Below are 25502 nucleotides of genomic sequence, written 5' to 3' on the forward strand. Positions count from 1 at the left end.
TTGCGTGCATGATTGTGTATAATGCAGTCTTTCATTATGTGTTGTATGGTATGGGGTGAAGTGTTACATCCTGGGCAGCTGTTCACAACGCGGTCATCCAGCCTCTTCTGGAGCTGCAGCGTCTATGTCGTGGGACCACCCCCCAACCCCAAGAGTTGGGGGCCAAACGGCAGCAACCACCCCTGGCCATCAGCTCTACGCAGGTGGCACAGACCCCCAAGAGGAGCTACGCCTACCTTGGGGAGTACCACAAATTAAGCAGTTGACGGAGTGGTTGGGAAATGTGTAGTTCCAGGAATGAATCGTAGTGGAGATGTGTCTAGAAAGAGAATTAATGATAGCAAATACAGTGTTTTGGGGTTACTTTTAATTTATTAATATCAATAAAAGTGGCCTTTGACTACATGGATGGAGAAATGGTAAAGAAAATTGTAATTATACAGATAAGACCTAAATTGGAGTATGCTGTGGTACTATGGGTACCTAGTATGAAAAAACAAAAGAAAATTAGAAAGAATTGAAAGAGCAGCAACAAAAATGGCACCTACACTCTCAGATTTGACATATAAACAAAGATTGCATAAATTACATCTATCAACACTGGAACAGAGAAGAGAAAGAGATGATTTGCTAATTATTTACAGAATTATGAAAGGGATGGAAGTTCTTGATAGAGACGACTTATTAAAATGGGACAGAAGAGAAATAAGGACATGAGAAGCTAAAGAAGGACAGTTACAGAAGAGATTTGAAAAAGAATAGCTTCTCACACAGTGATTGATGTCTGGAACAAACTAAATGGGGAAACAGTGAGTGCCAAAACTATACAAGATTTTAACCCCTTCCATACGGTGCCGCACACGTAGGCGTCATGAGGACCAAGTGGATTCGCGACGCTGCCATATCGGCGTCTTGATTATATTTATTGTCGCCCCTGTGTTTTTACATTCTCCCAAATGCGCCCTGAATCCCATTCTCTGTGGTTTTCAAAATTCGCGGGTGAAAGAGAGAACGATCGATATAAGCGGCGACTATATTTTATGATGCGAATATTATTTCGTTACGTCATACGGCTGGCATTGGCTGCTGCCCGCGAGATTTAAGTCCCGTACTGAAGTGGTTAAGAACAAACCGGATGGAGAAAGATATAAAAATGGGTCACCATGAGCATAGCTCTCACCCTGTAAAATACAACTAGGTAAACTAGGTAAATACACACACACACACGTATGTCGGATACACGGCGAAGATTGGAACTCCGGAAAATGAGTGCAATTTTCGTGGATCTCAATGAGGAAGGAGTACCTTGTTTTATTAGTAGGGAAGGGGGAAAGCTCGTGGTGTAGTGGGAAGGTAAAGAAATAGGAGAAAGAGAGGGATTATTGAGGAAAATGGAAGGAAATGAGGAAGGGGACGAACGGGCCCCTGATCTTAGGAGAGGTGTAAACAAACGGGGGGCAGAAAACACAGATGAGGAACAACAAGGAAGCAGAGGTGTCAAGAGTAGAAATATAGATAATAACAGCTCAATGGGAAGAGAAGATAACTGCTTTTATGGATTTAATGAGGGAGGTGACAAACTCCCCCGACTAGTAAATCTAGAGACACTAAAAAAAATGAACGAAGAATGGGAGGTTAGGTTTGACCAATTATCACAGGTTACCAAAAGAGTTGATAAACTGGAAGAACTAAAAAAAAAAGAGAATCAAAATCTAACTAGAGAAATAGAAGAATTAAAAAAACAGTTAAGAGGAGTAAAGGAAGAGAATGAGGAATTAAAGAGGAATGATAGAGAAAATAAAGAGTCCATAGCAAAAGAGGTAAGTGGTTGGAAAAAAAGTACAAGAGAACAATAAAATTGAATATAGAGGTATAATGGAACAGCAGATGAAAGAACAAACTAAAGACACAGTTATTAAAGTGATGAGGGAGAAGGAGAAATAGTAAAAGACTTAGCGGATAAAAATAAATGTACAATTATTTTAGGGATGGAAGAGAAGTATAATTTAAATAGGAGTACAAGAATTAAGGAGGAAAAGGAAGATAAAAAGAAATGTACAATTATTTTAAGGATGGAAGAGAAGTATAATTTAAATAGGAGTACAAGAATTAAGGAGGAAAAGGAAAAAGTAAATAAGATATAAGTAGTTCAAGAAGATGAACCAGAAATAGGGAAACAAATAGAAGAAATATATAGGCTTGGGAAATACAATACAGATAAGGCCAGACCAATTAAGGTTAAATTCAGGTCACAAAAAACAGCAGAGAATATCTTAGCAAAAACAGGGAAAGTAGCAGACAGTGAGCAATATAAGCAGGTATGGATAAAAAGAGAAATGAATAAAGAGGAAAGAAAGGATGAGAAAACAAAAAGACTAGAAGCTAAGGGGAAAAAAAACGAGAAAATAACAGAAAAAGAGAAATTCTATTGGAGAGTAGTGAATATGAAAGTGAGGAAATGGTTCATAGCAGAGGAAAACAGAAGGGAAACTGAAAACATGATGGAAGTAGCAGAAAATTAAAAGTGTCCCGACCAGGTGCCTTTGTAAACAACAAACTGAAAAACAAACAAGAATTAGAGAAACTACGACAAGGAGAAATTGAGTACACAGAGGAAATAGAAATGGCAGAAATTATAAACAAGCATTTTAAATCAGTGTTTATGAGGGAGAACATACAACCCAGAGATATCGGAATGGGAGGAGAAAGTCCCCTTTATGAACGAGATAGAAGTGACAAGGAATGAAATAATGAATCACTTGAGTAAACTCGATGTCAGAAAATTGCATGGGCCAGATGAAATGGCAAACTGGATTTTGAGAGAATGCAGGAATGAACTAACAGACAAAATACATGGTCTAATAAGCAGTTCATTGAAAAAAGGAAAAGTTCCAGAAGATTGGAAAAGAACAAATATAGTACCAATATATAAGGGGGGAAACAAGGAAGACCCTACTAACCATAGACCCTCTCTTACAAGTATGATAGCTAAAATTTGTGAAAGAATCATCAAAACTAGATGGGTAAGGCATCTGGAAAAAAAACAAAGTACTAAATCCAAGGCAATTTGGATTTAGACAAGGACGATCATGCGTCACAAACTTAATGTGTTTCCATTCAAGGCTAATAGATGTAATACAAGAAAGAGATGGATGGGCTGATTGTGCATTTCTAGACCTGAAAAAAGCTTTTGATAAGGTGCCACATAAAAAATTACTAAAGAAATTAGAAACTGCAGGAGGAATACAGGGCAAATTGCTGAAGTGGATGGAAGACTTCTTGCGTGAAAGAAAAATAAGAGTGGTGATAAGAGACAAACACTAATTGGGATGAAGTGATTAGTGGCGTTCCACAAGGATCAGTTCTGGCCCCAATAATGTTTGCTATATATATTAATGATATGGATGAAGGAATTGAAAGTTATATGAGCTTTGTGGACGATGCCAAATTGTTGAAAATAATGAACACTGTAGAAGATAGTGAGTTGCTACAGAGTGGTCTCAATAAAGTATGGGAATAGAGTAGGAAGTGGGAGATGAAATTCAATATTAAGTGTATAATGGAATTTGGAAAAAGCAAAAAAAGAATAGTGAGATCATATAAATTGGGACAAGAAGAAATTACAAAAGTAGAAAATGAGAAGGATCTGGGAGTCATTATTATGAATAATATGTCCCCTGAGAAACATATATATATATATATATATTTTTTTTTGGAGAAACAATCAAAGTGGCATTTACATACCTGGACAAAGAAATGGTGAAGAAAATACTGGTCACTTTGATAAGACCAAGATTGGAGTATGCAGTGATGACGTTGTCACCAAGTACAAAAAAATGTATAACAAAACTTGAAAGAATACAAAGAGCAATTATGAAATTGGCACCAACACTCTCAGAACTATCATATGAAGAGAGACTAGCAAAACTTGAGCTACAGACATTAGAGCAAAGAAGAGAAAGAGGAGACTTGATAACTATTTATAGAATCATGAAAGGCATAGAAACTATTGATAGAGAGGATCTAATAAAATGGGATAGTAGAGATACAAGAGGACATGGAAAGAAAATCAAGACAATTATAGAAGAGACCTGAAAAAGAACAGCTTTCCCCACAGGGTAATAGACATTGGAACAAGTTAGATGATAATATAAAATTGGTGGAAAGGAAGTAAAGAAAGTGGGATCTGAAAAAGACCTGGGAGTAATCACAAAGGATGTCCCCTGACAAACTGATAAACAAAATTGTCGGCAAAGCCTATAACTTGCTAAGATCAATAAAAGTGGGTTTCACTTGAATGAAGAAAGGATAAAGAAAATACTAGTTGCACTGATAAGGCCAAAATTGGAGTATGCAGCGACATAATGGTCACCCAATACTAAAAAGAATATAAGGAAAATTGTGAGAATCCAGAGAGTAACTATGAAGATGGCCCATGCACTATCAAAACTGTCATATGAAGAGAGATTGTCAATATTAGAACTACCGTCTCTGGAACAAAGAAAAGAAAAAGGTGATTTGTTGACCATCTACAGAATTATGAGAGCTATAGAAGTGTGATATAGAAGATTTACTAAATTGGGATAAGAGAAACACAAGAGGACATGGAAGGAAGCTTAAAAAGGACAGTTATAGAAGAGTGGTGGATGTATGGAACATACTAGACGAAACAATAAGGCGTGCAAAAACAATACCCGAATTTAAGAGCAAATTAGATGTGGAGAGATACAGAGATGGGACCTCACAAACATAGCTCCCCTTCCTGTAAGATTCAACTAGGTAAATACATGTGCACACACAATTTTTTTAATGAGCATTGCTCCTTTCCTGTATACTACAATTAGGTAAATATCCACCCACACACACATGCACTCATGAATTTAGATCTAGGTATAATACATATATACATACATATACCAAAGGGTTTTTTTCCCTATACAAGGGAGGTAGCCAAAAAACAAAGGCAAAAAATGCACTCCCATTCCATCCCCACATACTCCACTCCCATTCACCCCCCTCACTCCCTCTTATCTTGGCTCTTTCTGGATGATGGGTCATCCATGTATCTTGCCCACTGCCCTGGGTCAGAAGCAATGTTGCAAGACATATCCACAGCAAGGCCGCTTCATTAAATTGGCAACCCCCTCCCTCCTCTCTCTGTCCTCTCATGCAGAAAAGGAAGAAAAAGAGATGGAGAAATTCCTTTGGGCTGTGTCAAATTATTTTTCATGCATATTCCCTCAACCCCCATCCCCCACCCACTCCCTTCCATGCATCACAGCATCATCCATACACAACCATTCTCCATTCACCCCTATCTTCTGTCTTCTTTCCTCAACAGACATTCTCCTCTTTCCCAGTGCCCCTTTTACCCCATGCATACATCTCATCCATGGCACCCCCTCATGTTCACTCTTTCTACCTCTGCCTTCCACACCTCTTTTACTAATCTTTCTTCACTCATTCTTTCTGTGTCCAAATCATCCCAATACTCTTTCATCAGTACTATCTCCCAACTCCCTTTCCACCCCCATTCTCCTTACCTGCTCATTCCTCACTCTAACCAACCTAGTAACCCCTATCATACTTCTCAGGCACCTCATCTCAAACACATTCAAACTCCTCCTCTCTTCCTTCCTTATGTTCCATGCCCCATACATTGCTGTTGACATAATCACTCCATATAATCTCCTCTTAGTATCCATTCTCAAATGTCTATTTCTCATTACACTTCATAATTCCCCAAAGCATTTACTTGCTTACCTCCACTTCCACTCCCTTTCATGCCACATTCGCACCCAAGTATCTTAAACTATCCACCTCCTCCAGACTCTCTCCCATAATACTCACTTCCAGTCTGCTGCCACTTTTTCCCCTTGTACATCTCATCACCTTACTTTTACCCACATTTATCTTCAACTTCACTCTTTTGCATGCCTTCCCAAACTGTCACTAGCTTCCTCAATCGCTCCTCTGATTCTGCCACAGGTGCAATGTCATCAGCAAACAACAACTGGCTTATTTCCCACTTTTCTCCATTTTCTTTAACCCTCTCCAATCCCCGACCCATTACCCTTGCAGTTACCTCTTGCACCACCCCATCCATATATAAATTGAACAGCCATGGCGACATAACACATCCCTGATGAAGTCCTACCTTTACCTCAAATCACTCACTCTTTCCATTTCTTATTCAAACACAAGCTCTACTACTCTCATAAAAACTCTTGACTGCTCTTAACAGCTTTCCTCCTATCCCATATATCTGCAATACCTTCCATAATGCCTTCCTGTCTACCCTGTTATAAGCCTGTTTCAAATTCATAAAGGCCCAAAAAACAGCCTTACCTATTCCTAAAGCTTTTTCATATATCTGTCTTACCACAAAAATCTGATCCATGCAACCCCAACCTGTCCGAAACAACACTATTCCTCACCAATTGCTCCCTCTATTCCTCTCCTAATCCTTTCAATAAAAACCCTCCCATAAGCCTTCCCAACTACACTTAAGGGGACCCCCCGCCCAAAATATTTTTTTCTGAAGGATCTTGCTGATTTTTTCTGTGTGATATCTAGGTCTGAGGAAACCTTCACAGCATGAGTTTTATTCAGATCTGACGAGTAGTTTTTTATTTTTTAATAAAAAACTTAAAAAATGCCATATTTTTGGGCTTCAAATCCTATCTCCTCTTACAATTTTTATTCGATGTCTTTCATTTTACAGCAAAAGAATCTTCTACATATATAAAAAAACAAAATAGAAAGCTTTTTTTAATATCTTTGTTTAACGCCGAGGGAAAAAAAAAAAAAAAAAAAAAAAATTGACTGACGTTATTAAAAAAAATTATTTATTATATGCAAAAAAACTCTATTTTATTTTTTGTCATTTATCTAGCTATTAATAGAGACCTCATATGCAAAAATCGGTTGAAAATTGAGGGAGGAGATAGATTTTGAGTATCAAAAACTTACATTTTTCAGAAATGAGTGTTAAGTTTTTTTTTTCCTTAGTTTGACTAAATTTTACATTGGACCTCCTAAGACCCATTGAAAACAGGTTCCATTGTATTTTCATGATGATTTTGCATCTTTCAAGTAACTCAGGCACTTTGTACCCTCCTACAGTGTAGGATATTATTCACTCAAAGTGAGGGTCTCATAAGCCGCCACCTCACTCTTTGTCGCAAAGTTTGAGTTCTTGGTCTAGAATGACCCAGCAAGGTAGTCTGATTGCTGGGATTCAGCTCTCTTTCTTTTCTTGGGTTTCCTTTCTGGTGTTGGAACAGGCTCTTGCTGCATCAGGGACATCACTGTGAGGTTTGAGGCTCTAAACCCAAGGTGTTGCAACAAGGAGGCATCCTTGTAGCCACTTGTTAGCAAACAGTTGTTTGCATAGAGACAACTTGTCTGATATAGGTGTAGAGGACAGAGGATCAGGTGCTGAGGATGTGGATGTAGATGGAAGGGAGAGAGCTGCTGGAGGGAGTACTAGTGGTTGTGGCGGAGGTGGTAATAACAAAGTTGATGCTGGGGTTCCTTCTTTCTCCCCTTGAGTTGCTAATGTAGACGTTCTTATCTTCTGCAAGTGTGCCTTTTGTTTGGATAGCTTAGGCATGGCTAATATCTTCAAATATCTCTTCACTGAAAAATAGATGCGAATTTCACACGGCAAATTAGTGAATGCGGCAAGCTAACGTGTACATGTCCTTTACTTTGTAAGGCTCAGGCCACTGCCAGTCGTGCAGGCTGAACTTCCTCACACCACATACTCACGTGCATGCCGGACGTAAGAGAAAACTTTATGAGTGTATCAAACGCAAAAAAGTAGGGTAAAATATGGTCAAAACGTATGTAAACAATGGTCGTGCGCAGCATGTGGCTGCCGGGGGGAGGGGGGGTAGGCCCTTTAAACCCTTTAAAAATGGCGGTATGATAAAAACATTTTACCAGCATCTAGAGCAAGATCCCTACTATGTATTTATGCAATAAAAAAAAAAAAAAAAAAATCGAATTTTTCTTAAATCTGAAATTACTACACACACACTTGTTCCCTTTTCCCTTGTAAAGTGGAACTATACAGGCACTCCTCCAGTCCTCTGGCATTCTACCCTCTCCTAAACAAACATTAAATAACCTCACAAGTCAGTCCACCACCACTTTACCTCAATTTTTTTTTTAAACATTCTGCATGACACCCATCCAACCGAGGTGCCTTATCTGCTTTCATCATCTTAACAACTACCTTCATCTCATCTTTCCTTATTTCTCCTCCATTTTCCTCACTCATCATGGTAATTTTCTTAGCACTTCCCATTGCAACTACCTTTCCCTCTCTGTCCTCCTTCACATTTAACAACTAAAAATACTCTGCCCATCTTCCTCTTCCTGCTTTCTCTTCCATTATTATCTCTCCATCTGCACCTTTTACCTTTTCTTCTCTACTTGATTTACCTCCTCTTCCTCTCTTAATTTCTTTCCAAACCATCTTTTTATGGCTTTCAAAATTTTCTGTCATACTCTTACCCCATTTCACATCTGCTCTCCTCTTTGCCTCCTTTACCTTTTGCTTTACTTCTCTTCTTTTCTTTGTACTTCTTATATGATTCACTCATCCAATTTTGTAACCAGTCTGTGAATGCTTGCTTCTTCTCTTCTACAGCCTTCTTTGCTTTCCCATTCCACACTCACTACCTTTCCTTCTATTTCCTCCCGTCTTGAACCATCCCCATTCCTCCTCCACTCCTAGCTCTACTCTATCCTTCACTCCCCTTCACTCCTCTCTCAGCTTCTTCTTGTACTCCTCCTTTTCTTTCTCATTTAAGCAGTTTACTCTAAGCATCTCCCTATCTTTTGTCCGTTTCCACTTTCTCCATCTGTCCTCCACTCTCAATTTACCTTCCACCAAAAAATTATCTGATATTTCCCCCACTCTCTCCCCTTAGGTATGGTAATTAGGATTTAAGATGATAAAGCCCAGGTTAGAACCACATTATTGAATCTATGATGGAACAACCTAGTCCTTCTATGGGTAAAATGTATGACATAGTGAGAGGAGATGACAAACCAGCCAGATGGGATTCAGTGTTGACTAAAGGATCAGATGCTGTCAAATCTTGGGTATGTGTGTGCCCCATGGCAAAGAGTGGTCAAACAGTTCTTGAATTCTGGTTATAGTGAGCCCTTAATCCCACTTGTCTATCCCATCATATAACACAAGTATGACCAACTGTATGCTGAAACATACATATACCAAGGCTTTTTCCCCCTTTACAAGGGAGGTAGCCAAAGAGGAAAAGGCATAAAATCATTCCCACTCATTCCATCCATGAATACACTCCACACCCCTCCACCCTCCCTCTTATCTTAGCACCTCCTGGATGACGGGTCATCCCTGCACCTTGTCCACTGCCCTGGGTCAGAAGCAGTGTCGCCAGACACAGCACATCCACAGCAAGGCCGCTTCATTAAATCGGCGACCCCCCCCCTCTCCGTCCCCCCATGCATAAAAGGAGAAGACAGGGAGAAATCCCTTCGGGCTGCGTCAAATTTTGCTCACACATACTACCTCACCCCCCATCCCCCCACCCATTCCACCTCGTGCAATCACAACATCATCCATATACAACCATTCTCCATTCACCCCTGTCTTCTGTCCTCTCCTGTCCTTCCTCAACAGACATTCCCCTCTTCCCCAAAGCCCCCTTCACCCCATCCATCCACCTCATCCTAAGCTGAAAAAACAAACAAAAAACAAAACACTGGCAGCCCACAACTCGGACATCTACAACAGCCTACCTGTACCACAAAACACATCCATAAGAAAATGTATATACACATACAGATCACAAAACAAGCACTCCAAGATTGACCACTCAACTCCATGATCCTCCCAACTCCCCCAGACATGACCCCTATAGAATCCCTCCCATAACAAGGAAGAACCATACTAACATGATTGTGTTCAGGCCATATCCACCTTTAAAACAATACCAAGACAGACTCAAATTGCCCCAGATGCAATCACTAAACAGAAGATATTGAACACATCTTATGCTACCCAATCCTAACTTTACTGAGAGAACATAATAGCTCTTCCTCAATTTGTAGAATAGGTATTTTGCATTTTTGGAAGATGCATATAACAAGGGACTGGTGTATACACACACATTTATATATATATATATATATATATATATATATATATATATATATATATATATAAACTATATATATTCATACCATTCTTCTGTCTGTCTATATACCAAGGGCTTCTTTCCCCTTATAAGAGAGGTAGCCAAGTCAAAGGCATGCACTCACTCCCACCCATTCCATTCTAATATTGTTATATAAATCTATGATGAATTCTGTATATTGCTTCTCTGTTACTATTTGGTAAGTCTGATTAAAGACAACCCAGTTTCATGTTGATTGATGTAAGTTCCTCTTGTGTGCACATGAAATCTTAGATATTCACTAATGTAATAATTTTACAATGGAAACAAACCCTATTGTCATTTAGATAAATATAGTACTAACTCACACTGTTTTATTTGCAGATGGGGCTGGTGGAAGTAATATAGACACCAATCCTGAGGCACCAGAAAGGGACTGGAAAGTTGGGGATGAGTGCCAAGCAGTTTGGTCAGAGGATGGACATACGTAAGCTTGATCGTAATTATCATTTTAGGGTGAATGTAATAACTAATGTGTGTGTGTGTGTGTTTGTTTATTCCTGGCTGTTGCTAATCAGCTTTATATATTGGGGTTCTACTTACAAGAGGGTTGTACATATCTTGATTTAACCACTTGTCTGGTAGATTGTTACTAAATCTACAAATGTCAAGTGATTATGTTCAGTTGTTGGGTTCCCATCTGACTGGGAAAGGGTTATAAATGCTTGTGGGTATTTATTCTCTAGTAGCTTATACTACAGAGCACAATTTATCTCCTTTCCCCCTTTAAGGGGTGTGGCTGAGTTCAGGCATATATATGTACATATACCAAGGGCTCTTTCTCTCCTTACCAGGGAGGTAGCCAAAGTCAAAAGGTGCAATTCCACTCTCACCCGTTTCATCCCCACCCATTCCACCCCCATCCACCACCCTGCCCTCCCTCTCATCTTGGCTCCTCTTGGATATATCATCCCTGCATCTTGCCCATTGCCCTGGGTCAGAAGCAATGCAGCAAGACACAGTACATCCACAGCAAGGCCACTTCATTTAATCGGCGACACCCCTCTTCATCCCCCAATGCAGAAAAATTGAAGACTGGGAGAAATCCCTTCAGGCTGTGTCAAAATATCATTCACACATGCCCCCCACCCAGTCCCATCCATTCATCATAGTATCCATACACAACCATTCTCCATTCACCTCTATCTTTTGCCTTCTCCCTTCCTTCCTCAACAGACATCCCCCTCTTGCTCAACACCCTATTCACCTCATCCATCCATCTCATCCTTGGTCACCCTGTCATGTTCACTCCATCTCCCATCTCCTTTTCCACCCCTGCTCTCCTCCTTACCTCCTCGTTTCTCAGTATCCAGCCTAGTAACTCTTACCATACTTCTCAGATATTTTATCTTAAGCACATTAGCACAAACCACAGGCGGGAATGGATGGCTAGAAACAAGTTCTGAAGTGCATTGCTTTTAGAAATTTGAAGGAAGCACCTAACTTGTATTTACATTTGGGATAGAGAGATTTGTTTATTGAGTGACCAAAATAATAAGATAGAGTAAACTCAACATTATTGTTGAATATAAAGAATAGAGAATGAAGGAAAAAGACAAAAAAAGTGAACCAACAAAGAGAAGATTGGATGTAAGCAGAATGGAATCACCATTGAGGGTTATACCTAAAAAGTCTTGTTTGGTAGAAACTCCAGTATCAACTCAAAGGTTTGATAATAATGTATTTTCAGGGTTTATAAAAAGAAAGGGGAATTCTAGGTAGAGGTTTAGAATTGGAAAGAGAATCTAGATATAAAAATGTCCTAAGAAATCAGGAGATTGCAGAATTGATAGAAGAACTAATCTGAAAACTGAATACAGGGCATACAGAGAGGTGAACCAGCTAAAAAAAAAAAAAAAAAAGCTAATGCCGAAACTAACAGCTTAATGATATAAAAAAGGAATTAAACATAGTCAAAAGTGAAAACGAAAGAATGAAAAATGAAGATAAAAAAAAAAAATTAGGCTTTGAAAAAAGAAGTGAAAGAACAAATACAATTAAAGAGACAGATCTCCAATAAATAAAAGAATCAATGGGAAATGGAACAAGAAAATAAGAAATAACTTTTAAAGAAATAGTTCTGCAACAAGTTGAAGAAAATGCTAAAGAAACAGTAATTAAAGTAATAAAGGAAAAAGAGAATTGGGTCAGAGACACTGTGGATAAAAAAGAAGTGCACAGTAGTTTATGGTATTAAAGAAAAACAGTGTACCAAGATACCAAAGAGAAAAAGAAGAGAAAGAAATTGCAAAAGAAATTCTAAAAGAGATACAAGAGGAGGGATAATAATGGACAAAGGAATAGAAGTACTTAGAATGATTCAATACTCTAAAGAAAAAAATAGACCACTATCAAAAAAAGCAAAGCTGACAAAATAGTGAAAATTATAAAAATGTATGGATAAAGAAAAGAAATGAGCGATGAAGAAAAAAAAAGGGAAAAGGCCCTAAGAAATGAAGCAAGTGAAAAAAATGAGAGAAGAACAGAGACTGAAAAAAATGAGTTTTTTGGGGGGGAGTACTAGACCAGAAGCCGAGAAAATGGCATACAAAAAAAGGGAAAAAAAAAAAAAAAAGAGAAAGGAAAAAATAAAAAATATCATATACCGGTACCAACATAGATGGCATAATTTCAGGACTAAATGAATTAAATGACTATCTAAGCTGTTATATAAGCTGTATCTATTTTCGGGATTGTGTAGCCCTACGTTTAAGACACGACATTTAGAGATACAGGTAGTCCTCACTTTACGCGCTAGATGCGTTCCAAAAGGCAGCGCGTAATGTGAATTTCGCGTAATGTGAGGAATTAAACTCACTACTTTGCTGTTACAAGTGTTTCCAATACCATAATCCTTCCTGCAGCTGAGCCACGAGCTAAGCATATAACCTCTGACCTGCCTTGTTGTTGTTGATTTACCACCACATATGGGATCACGGGTTAATTGGCCTTTACGCCTTGATAAGTAGCGTCCCTCTGCTGATCTGCACGCTGTTGTTGTTGTTGTAGCGGCAGCTTATTGCGATTCAAGGATGAATAAATTTCTTTCGTTTTTTTCTACATTCATTTTTATTTTACTTTTATGAAAATAAAATTACCCTTGGACAATGAAAAAAATCATGGGTCAGGAAACCATCCCGCAAGCTGAGATGTTGCTCTCACACGTTTCCATACTGACAACAACACAACACTCACCGCTCGCTGTGTACTATTGTAGATTCCTAACTAGGCTTCACCCCCTGACGTGTCACTGCGCGCTATATCGGACTCGGTGTGTGTGTGTGATGTTTGTGGTGAGGCAGGGGCAGCAGGGTCATCGGGAGCGTCCATCTCCGATTCGGTGCCTGTCTCCGATTCGCTGGTTAGCTGACTTGGTGTGCGTTGTCGGAAGAAGTTTGTGATCGGCTGTTGTTTTGTCTTTTGTTGTTTTTCTTTTAACATAGCATTATAGCAAGCCATGTTCTCCATCACACGTCGTATGATGGTGCTGCTCCTCTCGACATTAGGATCATTCTCCTCTATGACCCTCATTGCATGCATCAACGAGTCCATACACTCAGACAAGTTGGCAGCTGTGAGGGCTCGCTGTGGTCCTGGTGATGCTGCTGCTGCTGCTGCTGCTGCTTCCTCTTTCTCCTCCATCATTTTCACTCTCTCTTTCTCGATGTCAAACAAATCTTCATTGGAGAGCTCTTGTGTGTGAGACTGAAGCAAGTTGTCGATGTCCTCCTCTTCCAAATCCTCGAAGCCAACTTGCTGTGCTAGACGCAGACTTTTAACGTTGGCCTTGGCTACATTGTCGTCTATGCTGTATCCTTTGAAGTCGTGGACGAATTGAGGACACAATTTTTTCCAGACTCCATTGCAGCATGATGTTGGCACTTCACTCCACGAATCCTTGATGAAGGTTAGAGCATCTTTTACCGTGAACTGCCGCCAATAATCACGGACTGAGATGTTTTGTTGCTCCGTCACTTTCACAAGGTTCGCCAATGTTGAACGTAGATAATACGCCTTGAATGTCGAGATTATCCCTTGGTCACAAGGCTGGATGAGCGAGGTCGTGTTTGGCGATAAAAACACGATCTTGATGTTGTTGCTGATATCGGCCAGGTATGCTGGGTGACTTGGCGCGTTGTCCACAATCAACAAGATCTTGAAGGGGATGTTTTCTTTGTTGCAGTACACCTCCAGCTCCCTGTGCAGTTTATTCTTGAAATAATCGCCAAACACTGCCCCAGTCATCCAGCCCTTCGAGTTGGCGTACCAGTACACTGGCAGAAAGGCCTTGTCGTAACCCTGGCCAAAAAAAAAGAAACGTAAGATTTTATACGGTCTAAAAAATTCATTCGCACAATCTTTTGCATAGAAAATGGTAACATGGAATAAGGTTAGTTTTACAACTCTTACCTTGAGGGCTCGAGGATTCTCTGAGTGATACACAAGTGCTGGCTTGAGTTTGTAGTCGCCCTCTGCATTGGCCCCCAACAGCAGCGTTAAGCGGTCCTTAGATGCCTTGAATCCGGGGGCAGAAGCTTCCTCTTTGGAGATGTAGGTGCGGTTGGGTAGTTTCTTCCAATAGAGGCCGGTTTCGTCGATGTTGAACACTTGCTTTGATGAATAATTCCCGTCTTCTATAATTTTCTTGAGCTCTTCTGGGAATTCGGCTGCAGCTCGAGCATCAGCTGAAGAAGCTTCCCCAACCAACTTCAAATTATGAAAACTGTGCCTTTTTTGAAATTTATTAAACCACCTGTTGCTGGCAGAAAAAGGCTTCTTGTCCCCTTCAATGCTGTCATAAATAGACAGCGCCTTCACCTTAATCAGCGCCAAGCTAACCGGCACACGAGTCTTATTTTGATGCTCAATCCAAGTTGCAAGCATCTTCTCCATCCTTTCCATCTCCATAGGGCGAGAATATGATGACTTGTTAGCTTGTAGAGGCGTTCCTGATTTGGCAGCTTCACGAATCTTGGTGGAGTTTTGTTTTATGGTCCTCACCGTAGACTCGCTGAGGCCCATTGCCGCCACAATCACATTGTTTCTCTGCCCTTTATCTAACCTGTCCAGAACTTCCAGCTTTTGCTCCAATGTCAATGTCTTCCTTGCTTTCTTCTGCCTACCATCACAGGCTGGAAATGTCGCTGGGCGCTTGGGAGCCATGGTAAACAAGAACACTGATGATTTGATGAACACAGAGATGCTGACACAACGAAGCGTTGGTAAACAATGAGCTTGGTGGCGAGAGGGATGCGGAGGCTGGAATCAGCTAGCGTCACCTAGCGGCTGCCTTACGGAACTAAATCGCAGCCCGCGTATTTTAACTTTCCGGATTTCGCGTTACTCTGAGGAATTTGTGTAATGTGAGGAATACCCCCTAGTTTTGGACACCGCTTTAATGTGAAATCGCGTAATGTGAACCCGCGTAAAACGAGGATTACCTGTATTGAAGTTCATTTGCCATTTCACCGACCGTGTGAACAATTTGTTAAGGTCATCCCGCAGAATCTCTGCATTGTCTCCTGACCTAATTTGGCGTCCTATTTTAGTGTCGTCCACAAATTTACTAACATCACTATTTATCCCATTGTCCAAGTTGTTTATATAGGTAATGAACAACAAGGGACCCAAAACCGAGCCCTGGGGGACTCCACTAGTAACATTGCCTCACCTAGATTTTACTCCATTTATGGTGACCCGCTGTTTTCTGTTACTAATCCAAGCTCGAATCCATTCTAACACTTTTCCTCCTATGCCGTGCACTTTGATTTTATTTAGTACTCTCGGGTGTGGCACCTTGTCGAACGCTTGACCAAAGTCAAGGTAAATAACATCGTAATTATCATTGTTATCTGACGCCTTATATACTTTAGTGTAAAAGGATAGAAGATTAGTCACACATGACTTACCCTTGGAGAAACCATGCTGTGAATTGCGAATTAAATTGTCTTGCAATGTGTTCTCCGAATTCATTTACTATTACTGATTCAAGCATTTTTCCTATAACCAATGTCAAACAGATTGGCCTGTAGTTGCATATAGATGATCTATTTCCCTTCTTAACCTCTTCAGTACGGGCCAAAATCTCGCGGGCAGCATTAGCTGCCAGACGTACGATGTGTTATAATAATACTCGCATCATAAAATATAGTCACCGCTTATATCGATCGTTCTCTCTTTCACCTGTTAATTTTGATAACCATAGAAAATGTGATGAAGACAGTTTAGAGAGTATGTCATTACGCAGGGGCAACTACAATAAATATAATCAAGACGCCGATATGGCAGCCTCGCGTATCCACTTGCTCCTCATGCCGCCTACGTATGCGGCACCGTATGGAAGGGGTTAAAAACAGGAACAACGTTTGCCTGCCTCCAAGCAATAGGCACAAAACCAATGTTTACCGATTTATTAAATATTTCAGTTAACTGTTTGCAGATTTCAAATTTATACTCCTTTAGCATTCTCAGAAAAATTTTGTTTGGTCCCGGGGATTTTGTAATTTTAAGTCTATCAATCTGCTTGACTACTTTTTTACTAATGCTGATATTAGACTATTTTCTTCATCCCCTCTGAAAATAGGATTGTAGTCAGGTACATTATCCAACCTCTCATTAGTAAACACCGAAAGAAAATAATTGGTAAACTCCTCACTCATTTTTTCCTCCGATTCTATCATGACATTTTGATTGTTTTTAATTGGTCCTATTCTTTCTTTATTTTTTGTTCTATAGAGATAAAAGAAACCCTTTGGGTTGGATCTTGCTTGACTGGCAACCTTAATTTCATAATTATGTTTCGCTGTACATGTACTCTTTTTAACCAGCTTTGCCATTTCATTATATCTTGATCTAAGGTGTGTTTCCCTGTTGTTTATTTGTATGTAAAGTCCTCTTTTCATTCCGATCTCATGTTTCAATCTGTCCGTCATCCATTTGGGAGTATTACTATTTTCATGTATTGCCTTCAGGGGGATAAGTGTATTTTGTGCATTTATAATTAGGCCAGTTAGATTGCTATAAGTTTCATCCAAATCGCTGACCTGTCTGTTGAACCCCCGCCCCCAAGTGACCTGACTCAAGGTATGCATATTACCCTCCGTGACCTTCCCTTGGTTGGTCATGACCTGACCTCTGGTCTTGTACTGAGACCTGACGGCATCGACAGTGTTTGAAACATCCGTATAACATTTCATATTCAAATTCATTATGGTCTCCCAACACCACTATATTGACATTTCTCCCTAATCCCTCTATGCACTCATTTAAATCCATCCAAAAAGCCTCCCTTTCCTCTACACTCTCCTCACTACCAGGCCCACATTCATTTACAAAAACCCACATCTCCTTTCCCAGTTTCACCTTCATCCACATTGACCTTGAAATAGGTAAGTGGAGTGGAAGGAGGTTTTCCTTCCACTCCACTTACCTATTTCATCATTTACTAGTATAGCCACCCCTTCCTCCCTTGCCCTCTCTTCACTCCTGAGAACCTCCTAACTACACGCCCAAACTCTCACCCCTCCCTTTCAACTTAGTTTCACTCAAAGCCAACACATCCATCTTTCTTCTCACAAACATACTGCCTATCTTTTCCCTTTTACTCACATCTGTACCACATATATGCACATTAAAAGACCCAAACCGTAGGGTACTGGTTGGGAAACTTCTAGACTCTTATGCCTTTACTTTTTTAGGAATGTTCCCTTTGGGGTTACAGGTAGCATAATGGAGGGACAGATGCAGTATAATAAAAGTGTCATAACTTTTCTATGAACAGAGATTTCCTCTATCACAAACAAAATGATGTGTGACCCTGGTCCGTAGGGGCACCCCATATAGACCCTAAAGTATCAGGTGCATACTACTTTGCCACAATAACATGCAGTCAATACCCCAGGTGGATGAGGAAATGGTAAAGAAAATATTAGTCACACTGAAAAGGCCAAGATTGGAGTACGCTGTGACATTATGGACACCCAGTACAAAAAAAAAAAAAAAAAAAAAAAAAAAAAAAAAAAAAAAATATATATATATATATATATATATATATATATATATATATATATATATATAAAGAAATGGAGAGAAGTGGGAGGTGAGCCAGCTGTTGTTTGCGGACGACACTGCGCTTGTGGCAGGGTCAGAGGAGGGATTGAGGAAGCTGGTGGCAGAGTTTGGGAGAGTGTGTGATAGAAGAAAGCTAAAGATAAATGTGGGTAAAAGTAAGGTGATGAGATGTACAAGGGGTGAAGGTGGCAGTAGACTGGAAGTGAACATTAAGGGAGAGCGACTGGAGGAAGTGGATAGTTTTAGATACTTGGGTGCAAGTGTAGCAGGAAAAGGTGGAGTGAAGGTGGAGGTAGAATGTAGATTGAGAGAAGCGAGTAAATGCCTTGGTGGTTTAAAGAGTATAATGAGAAATAGACATTTGGGAATGGATGCGAAGAGGAGACTGTATGAAGGAGTGATTGTGCCAACAGCATTGTATGGGGCAGAAACGTGGAACATAAGAGAAGAAGAGAGAAGGAGTTTGAATGTGTTTGAGATGAGGTGTCTGAGAAGTATGGTGGGGGTTACTAGGCTAGATAGAGTGAGAAATGAGGAGGTGAGGAGGAGAACAGGGGTGAAAAAGGATTTGGGAGAGAGGGTTGATGAAAGAATATTAGGATGGTTTGGACACATGGAAAGAATGAGTGAAGAAAGACTAGTAAAGGAGGTATGGAAGGCAGATGTGGAGGGAGTGAACATGAGGGGACGTCCTAGGATGAGGTGGATGGATGGGGTGAAGGGGGCTTTGGGGAAGAGGGGAATGTCTGTTGAGGAGGGAAGGGAGAGGACGGAAGACAGAGGTGAGTGGAGAGTGGTTGTGTATGGATGATGTTGTGACTGCATGAGGAGGAGTGGGCGGGGGGGTGGGGGGTGGGGTAGTATGTGTGAGTAAATTTTGACGCAGCCCGAAGGGATTTCTCCCCGTCCTCTCCTTATATGCAAAGGGGGACGGAGAGGGGGGGGGGGTCGCCGATTAAATGAAGCGGCCTTGCTGTGGATGTACTGTGTCTTGCGACACTGCTTCTGACCCAGGGCGGTGGGCAGGGTTCAGGGATGACCCGTCATCCAGGAGGTGCTCAGATGAGAGGAAGGGTGGGAGGGGTGTGGAGTGTATTTAGGGATGAAATGGGTGGGAGTGTTTTTATGCCTTTCCCTTTGTGGCTACCTCCCGTGGAAGGGGGAAAAAGCCTTGGTATATGTATGTATGTATGTATAAAGAAATTAGAAACAATGCAACAATGACAAAGGTGGCACCAACATTCTAAATTGACATATGAACAATGATTGTCCAAACTGGAACTACCAACCCTGGAACAAAGAAAGAGGAGATGTACTGGTCATTTACAGAATTATGAAAGGTGATAGAAGCCCTCGACAGAGAAGATTTATTACATACATATACCAAAGGCTTTTTCCCCCTTACAAGGGAGGTAGCCAAAAAGAAAAAGTCATAATAACCATTCCCATCCATTCCATCCCAAATTGAGATAAAAGGAAAATGAGGACATGAAAAGAAACTCAAAAGGATATTTATAGAAGAGATCTGAAAAAGAATAGTTTCCCACACTGAGTGGTAGATGCCTGGAACAAATTTGATATGAGGCAACAGTGTGTGCAAAAACTATACAAGAATTTAAGAACAAAGTAGGTGCTGAAAGATACAATGAGGGATTACTACGAGCATAGATCTTTTCCTGTATAATACAACTAGGTACAACTAGGTAAATACACATAAGCTCTTCCTCTCTTATGTTCTGTATCTCTGCCCCATACAATGCCATTGTCACAATCACCCCTTCATACAGTTTCCTCTTAGCATCCATTCCTAGATGTCTATTTCTCATAACACTTTTTAATCCCCCCAAGGCTTTTACTTGCTTCTCTCAATCTACACTCTACCTCCACCTCCACCTCCACTCTTCCCTTTCCAGCACATGTAACCTCAAGTACCTAAAGCTATCCACTTCCAGCCTCTCTCCTTTAAGGCTCACTTCCTAATTGCTACCATCCTCACCCCTTGTACATCTCATCACCTTACTTTTACCCACATTTACCCTCAACTTTCTTCTCTTGCATACCTTCCCAAACTCTGTCACTAACTCCCTTAATCCCTCCTCTGATCCTGCCTAAGAGCAGTGTCATCAGCAAATAACAATTGACACACATCCCTTTTTTCTACATTTTCTTTAACCATCTCCAATCCCCTCTTATTTACCTCCCACACCACCTCATCCATGTACATATTGAAAAGCCATGGTAACATGACACATGCCTAGTGCAGTCCCACCTTTACTTCAAACCACTTGGTCTCCATTTCCCATTCTAACATAGGCTTTATTACTCTTGTAAAAACTGTTGACTTCCTTTAATAGCTTTACTCCAATCCCATATATCTGCAAAACCTCCCATAGTGCCTTCCTGTCCACCCTGTCATAACCCTTTTCCAAATCCATAAAGGCCCAAAAAACATCTATACTCTTTGCTAAAACTTTCTCATATATCTGTCTTACCACAAAAATCTGATCCATGCAACCCCAAACTTTCCTAAACCCACACTGTTCCTCACCAATTACTCCCTCTTTACCTCTCCTAATCCTCTTAATCAAAACCCTCCCATAAGCGCTCCCAACTACACTCAACAAACTGATCTCTCTGAAATTACTACACTCAGTTGTCCCCTTTTCCCTTCAGTCCTCTGGCACTCTACCCTCCCTTAGACACACATTAAACAACCTCACCAGCCAGTCCACCATCATTGTACCTCCCTTTTTCAGACACTCTGCATGACACCTATCTAACCCAGGTGCCATACCTGCTCTCATCATTTTAATAACTGCTTACACCTAATCTTTTCTTATTTCTCCTTAATTTCCTCATCCATCACTGTCATTTTCTTAGCTCCTCCCACTGCAACCACCATTCCCTCCCTATCCTTCTCCACATCAGAAACTCCTTAAAATACTCTGCCTGTCTTTCCCTTACCGCCTCTTCTGTTATCATCTCTCTATCTGCCCCTTTTACCTTTTCTTCTGTACTTGATTTGTCTCCTTTTCTTCTCTTTATTTCCTTCCAAAAAATCTTTTTATTACTTTCAACATTTTCTGTTATACTCCTACCCCATTTTACATCTGCCTTCCTTTTTGTCTCCATTATCTTATGTTTTGCTTCTCTTCTTTTTTCTTTGTACCTCTCATATGTTTCTCTCAGTCTGTGAATGCTCATTTCAAGTTCAAGCATATGCCCATAAACAAATATAATCCATTCAGTCATTCCTCCCATCTCAGTACCCAAGGGATGGGTTGTCCTGTTCATCATCACACTGGTTGGGTCAAAAATAATATAGTGAAGTATAACTTGTCCAAGTACCCAAAAGCTAGAGCTGGTCTACCTCTGATTCTTCACCTTATGGTGACCCTTCACCCCCTGTCCACCACCCTCATCCACTCCAGGTAAGTTATGAAACAGATGAGAACATCCCTTCATCTACTTCCAATCATTTTCCTTTCACTCTTGTCTTTTGCACTCTCTTCCCTGCTTAACAGTCATTACATGTGCATCCAAAACCCCCCATCATTATATTGACCTATCTCTGTCTTAGTCTTCCTCTCAAGTTCACTCCATTCACATATGCTTTCTATACTACTTTTGCTAGTGTCTGCATTCATTCTTTCCATGTGCCCAAACCACCTCAGCATTATATACTACAGAGCAATGTCTTTGTATTCATCTTTTGTCATTTAGAGGCAAGGAAGGAAGAAGACTAGGAGCCTTGCATTTTGTGATATAGGACATCAAATCATTCCTTAAGAAACATAACTTTGATAGTATTTTGCATTTAAGAGGGAAGGGAACGACAAAACCGAAGTCTTGCATTGTGCAGTAAAAGATCATATGAAACCAATAATGACCTCAGCTTGAGAACTTGTCTTCTGCCAAGACACCAGCCAGAGAATACCTCTTGTTAAGTTGATTACTTCTTGTGAAGTTCATATCTTCGAATAGTGACAAGTGATTGTGTTGTGTTTTTGTAATTGTATATGTATAGCGCTATACAGTTACAGGTATAAGGTAAAGTGTAAGCAGAGTAAGCTTTGTGTATTTAGTTTATTTAGTGACCGCTTTGTTATTTTATATTTTCTCTTTGCTGTTTGTATTGCCGAAGGAGGAGCGAAATGGCTTGTGAAGGTTGTGTGAACCTGGAGGACTGTCTCAGGAAGTGTGAGGAGGAAATTTGTCTTCTCAAGAGTGTGCTCTGTGAGAAGAGTGAATCCTCCCCACAGCCCGAAGAGTGTACCACCTCTTCTACTTCTGCCACTTCTGTGAGCGAGTGGCGCTCTGTGGGGTCCTATTTTTCGAGCCTGTGTTTGGTAGGTGGGTGCCCTGCGGAGCAACTGCTGGCTCTAGCCAATCGTTTTGCTCTGCTGGAGGATGAGGTGGCTGAAAATCAAGATTTCTTGGAGGTGGGGGACTCCATGGTGCAAGGCTATGATGACATCCTGCAGTGGAAGACTAAATGACGTTGCAAGTTTGTATGTCAACTGGGCCGTGGGATCGCTGATTGTACCCAGATCATCAGAGAGCAAAGGCAGATGAACACAGTTATGATTGTTCATACAGGAAGTAATGATGTGGGTAGGGTGAGATCAGAGGAATTTGTTTGGAATTACAAGGTCCTTCTTTAGGAGATGAAGGAGCATGGGAGCCATCACGTAGTCTGTGGGATCCTCCCGAGGCTCTATCCTTGCATGTGTTGGAACAGTAGAGCCATAGGGATCAATGAGAGGATATCATGATTGTGCACACAACTGGGATACCACTTTCTTGATCCTTGGTATCTCTTTTGCAGGCGTCATAACCTTTATGCTTCTGATGGGATCCACCTTACTCGCAGAGGCAAAGATATTCATACAAACCTCATTGTGGGAGTTTGTAATGAACTAGATCCTTTTTTGGGGTAGAAACTTAAAGGGAAGGGGAAATACTGTATTGGGGAAAACCGAGTAGGGTATAGTAATAATGTATAGCAATATGTCAGTGTAGGACAAAATATTTTAGGATATATTGTCGGCAGAAGACGAAATATTACATTAGGATGTAATGTCAAAGGACAAAATATCATGATGGGATGTATTAATAGTGGAGGACAAAATATCAAGATGGGATATAATGATAGTACATACATATACCAAAGACTTTTTCCCCCTAACAAGGAAGGTAGCCAAAAAGAAAAAGGCATAAAAACCATTCCCACCCATTCCATCACTAATACACTCCACTCCCCTCCACCCTCTACCCCGACTCTTATCTTGGCACCTCCTGGATGATGAGTCATCCCTGCATCTTGTCCACTGCCCTTGGTCAGAGGCAGTGTTGCAAAACACAGCACATCCACAGCAAGGCTGCTTCATTAAATTGGCAACCCCCCTCTCCGTCCCCTCATGCAGAAAAGGAGAAGATGGGGAGAACTCCCTTCGGGCTGCGTCAAATTTTTCTCACACACACTACCACACCCCCCATCCCCCCACCCATTCCACCTCATGCATCACATCATCCATATACAACCATTCTCCATTCACCCCTGTCTTCTGTCCTCTCCTGTCCTTCCTCAACAGACATTCCCCTATTCCTGAAAGCCCCTTTCACCTCATCCATCCATCTCATCTTAGGTCACCCCCTCATGTTCACTCCCTCCACATCTGCCTTCCATACCTCTTTTACTAGTCTTTCTTCACTCATTCTTTCCATGTGTCCAAACCATCCCAATACTCTTTCATCCACCCTATCTCCCAATTCCCTTACCACCCAGGGCTGTTCTCATCACCTCATTTCTCACTCTATCTAGCCTAGTAACCCCCATCATACTTCTCAGACACCTCATTCTTTCCCCCCACCACAGGGGAGAACAAAATATGATAGTATGCAATGATAGTGGAGGACAAAATATCACAGTTGGATATGTCAGTGGAGGACAGAATATCATTTTAGGAAGGGATGGCAGACAGAATGTCATTGAATGATGGGTGGCCAGTGTGGAACATGGTGACATAGGGGGGCAAGGTATACAAAAGAGATTGAATGACCGTGAGGGACCAGATGTCCGTGATGGGGCAAATGTCCATGAGGCATTGAATGTCAGTGAAGGACCAAATGTCAGTATAGAGCAAGGTGTCAATAAAGAACAAAATTATAATGTAAGGCATGATGTTGAAATACAAAACATGACAAAAAGAAATAATCAGGAGTTTCTTAATACCATATAACTTCAATGCTTGTAGTATTAGGAATAAATTCCAAGAAATACAGGTGTATGTCAAAAGTGAAAATCTCGATATGATAGGAATAACCAAGACATGGTTAAATGGTAAAGAGTTTGAAGCTGAATTTAAATTGCGGGATTTAAACACTTTCATCAGGATAGAAACCACAAGAAAAGTGTGGGTGTTCTGTTTTATGTTAAAAGCAATGTCCATGCCTGTATTTTAGAGAAAGTAAAACAGGATACATATGATAGTTTGTGGGTAGAATTAACCCAAACAAATGGACAAAAAATGAATGTAGGTGTAATATATAGGCCCAAAACACTTTCATTAGCCGACGACAAAATGTTGTTTCAAGAACTGTCTAGTTTCTGCATCTGGGACTTATTGATAATGGGTGATTTCAATTTTACTGACATTGATTGGATGACCCTTGAACATGGTCAAATAGGTAGTCGCTTGATAGATTTTCTCGATGACAATTACTCAGTTCAGCATGTAAAAAAGCCCACAAGGCATGGAAATTTACTCAATCTATTGATCACTACCCATGAAAGCATGATAACTGATGTAGAAGTTGATGAAACTATTGGAAGCAGTGATCACAACTTAGATTCAAACTGCTAAATTTTTTTAGAATAGATATTTGTGTATCAAAAATACCCAATTAGTAAGTTCAGTTCATAGGACTACATCAGGAGCTTGAGCTTACAGATTGGGAGGCAAAATTAAGAGAAAGACCTGTAGGTCAGATGTGGGAAATTTCAAAATATGCATACTAAGATGATTGATACTTACCCCCCAAATCAGGCTCGCCCAAAATGGCTCGACAAAGAAACTGAAAAAAGTATTGCTAAAAAGAGACAGGCTTATAAGAAATACAAGTGCTTGGGTGCACCTAATGACTACCAAAGTTATGTGATAACACAGAGAGATTTAAAATAGACAATAAGAAAACGAA

The 25502-nt window shown here is 40.5% G+C and overlaps 1 protein-coding gene across 2 annotated transcripts in view; it reads left to right on the plus strand.

Moving 5' to 3' along the window:
• The window catches only part of Spf30 (survival of motor neuron-related-splicing factor 30), a 121052-nt gene that overhangs the window by 63397 nt on the left and 32153 nt on the right, over positions 1–25502 (plus strand). For both annotated transcript variants that reach the window (XM_076178645.1, XM_076178646.1), the window contains exon 3: positions 10557–10659. In XM_076178645.1, coding sequence (XP_076034760.1) covers positions 10557–10659 — 103 coding nt within the window. The remainder of the gene's footprint in view (positions 1–10556; positions 10660–25502) is intronic.

Source organism: Oratosquilla oratoria, chromosome 41 (genome assembly GCF_046742065.1).
Source record: "Oratosquilla oratoria isolate Oo_2021 chromosome 41, ASM4674206v1, whole genome shotgun sequence".
In the NCBI taxonomy this organism is placed as follows: Eukaryota; Metazoa; Arthropoda; class Malacostraca; order Stomatopoda; family Squillidae; genus Oratosquilla; species Oratosquilla oratoria.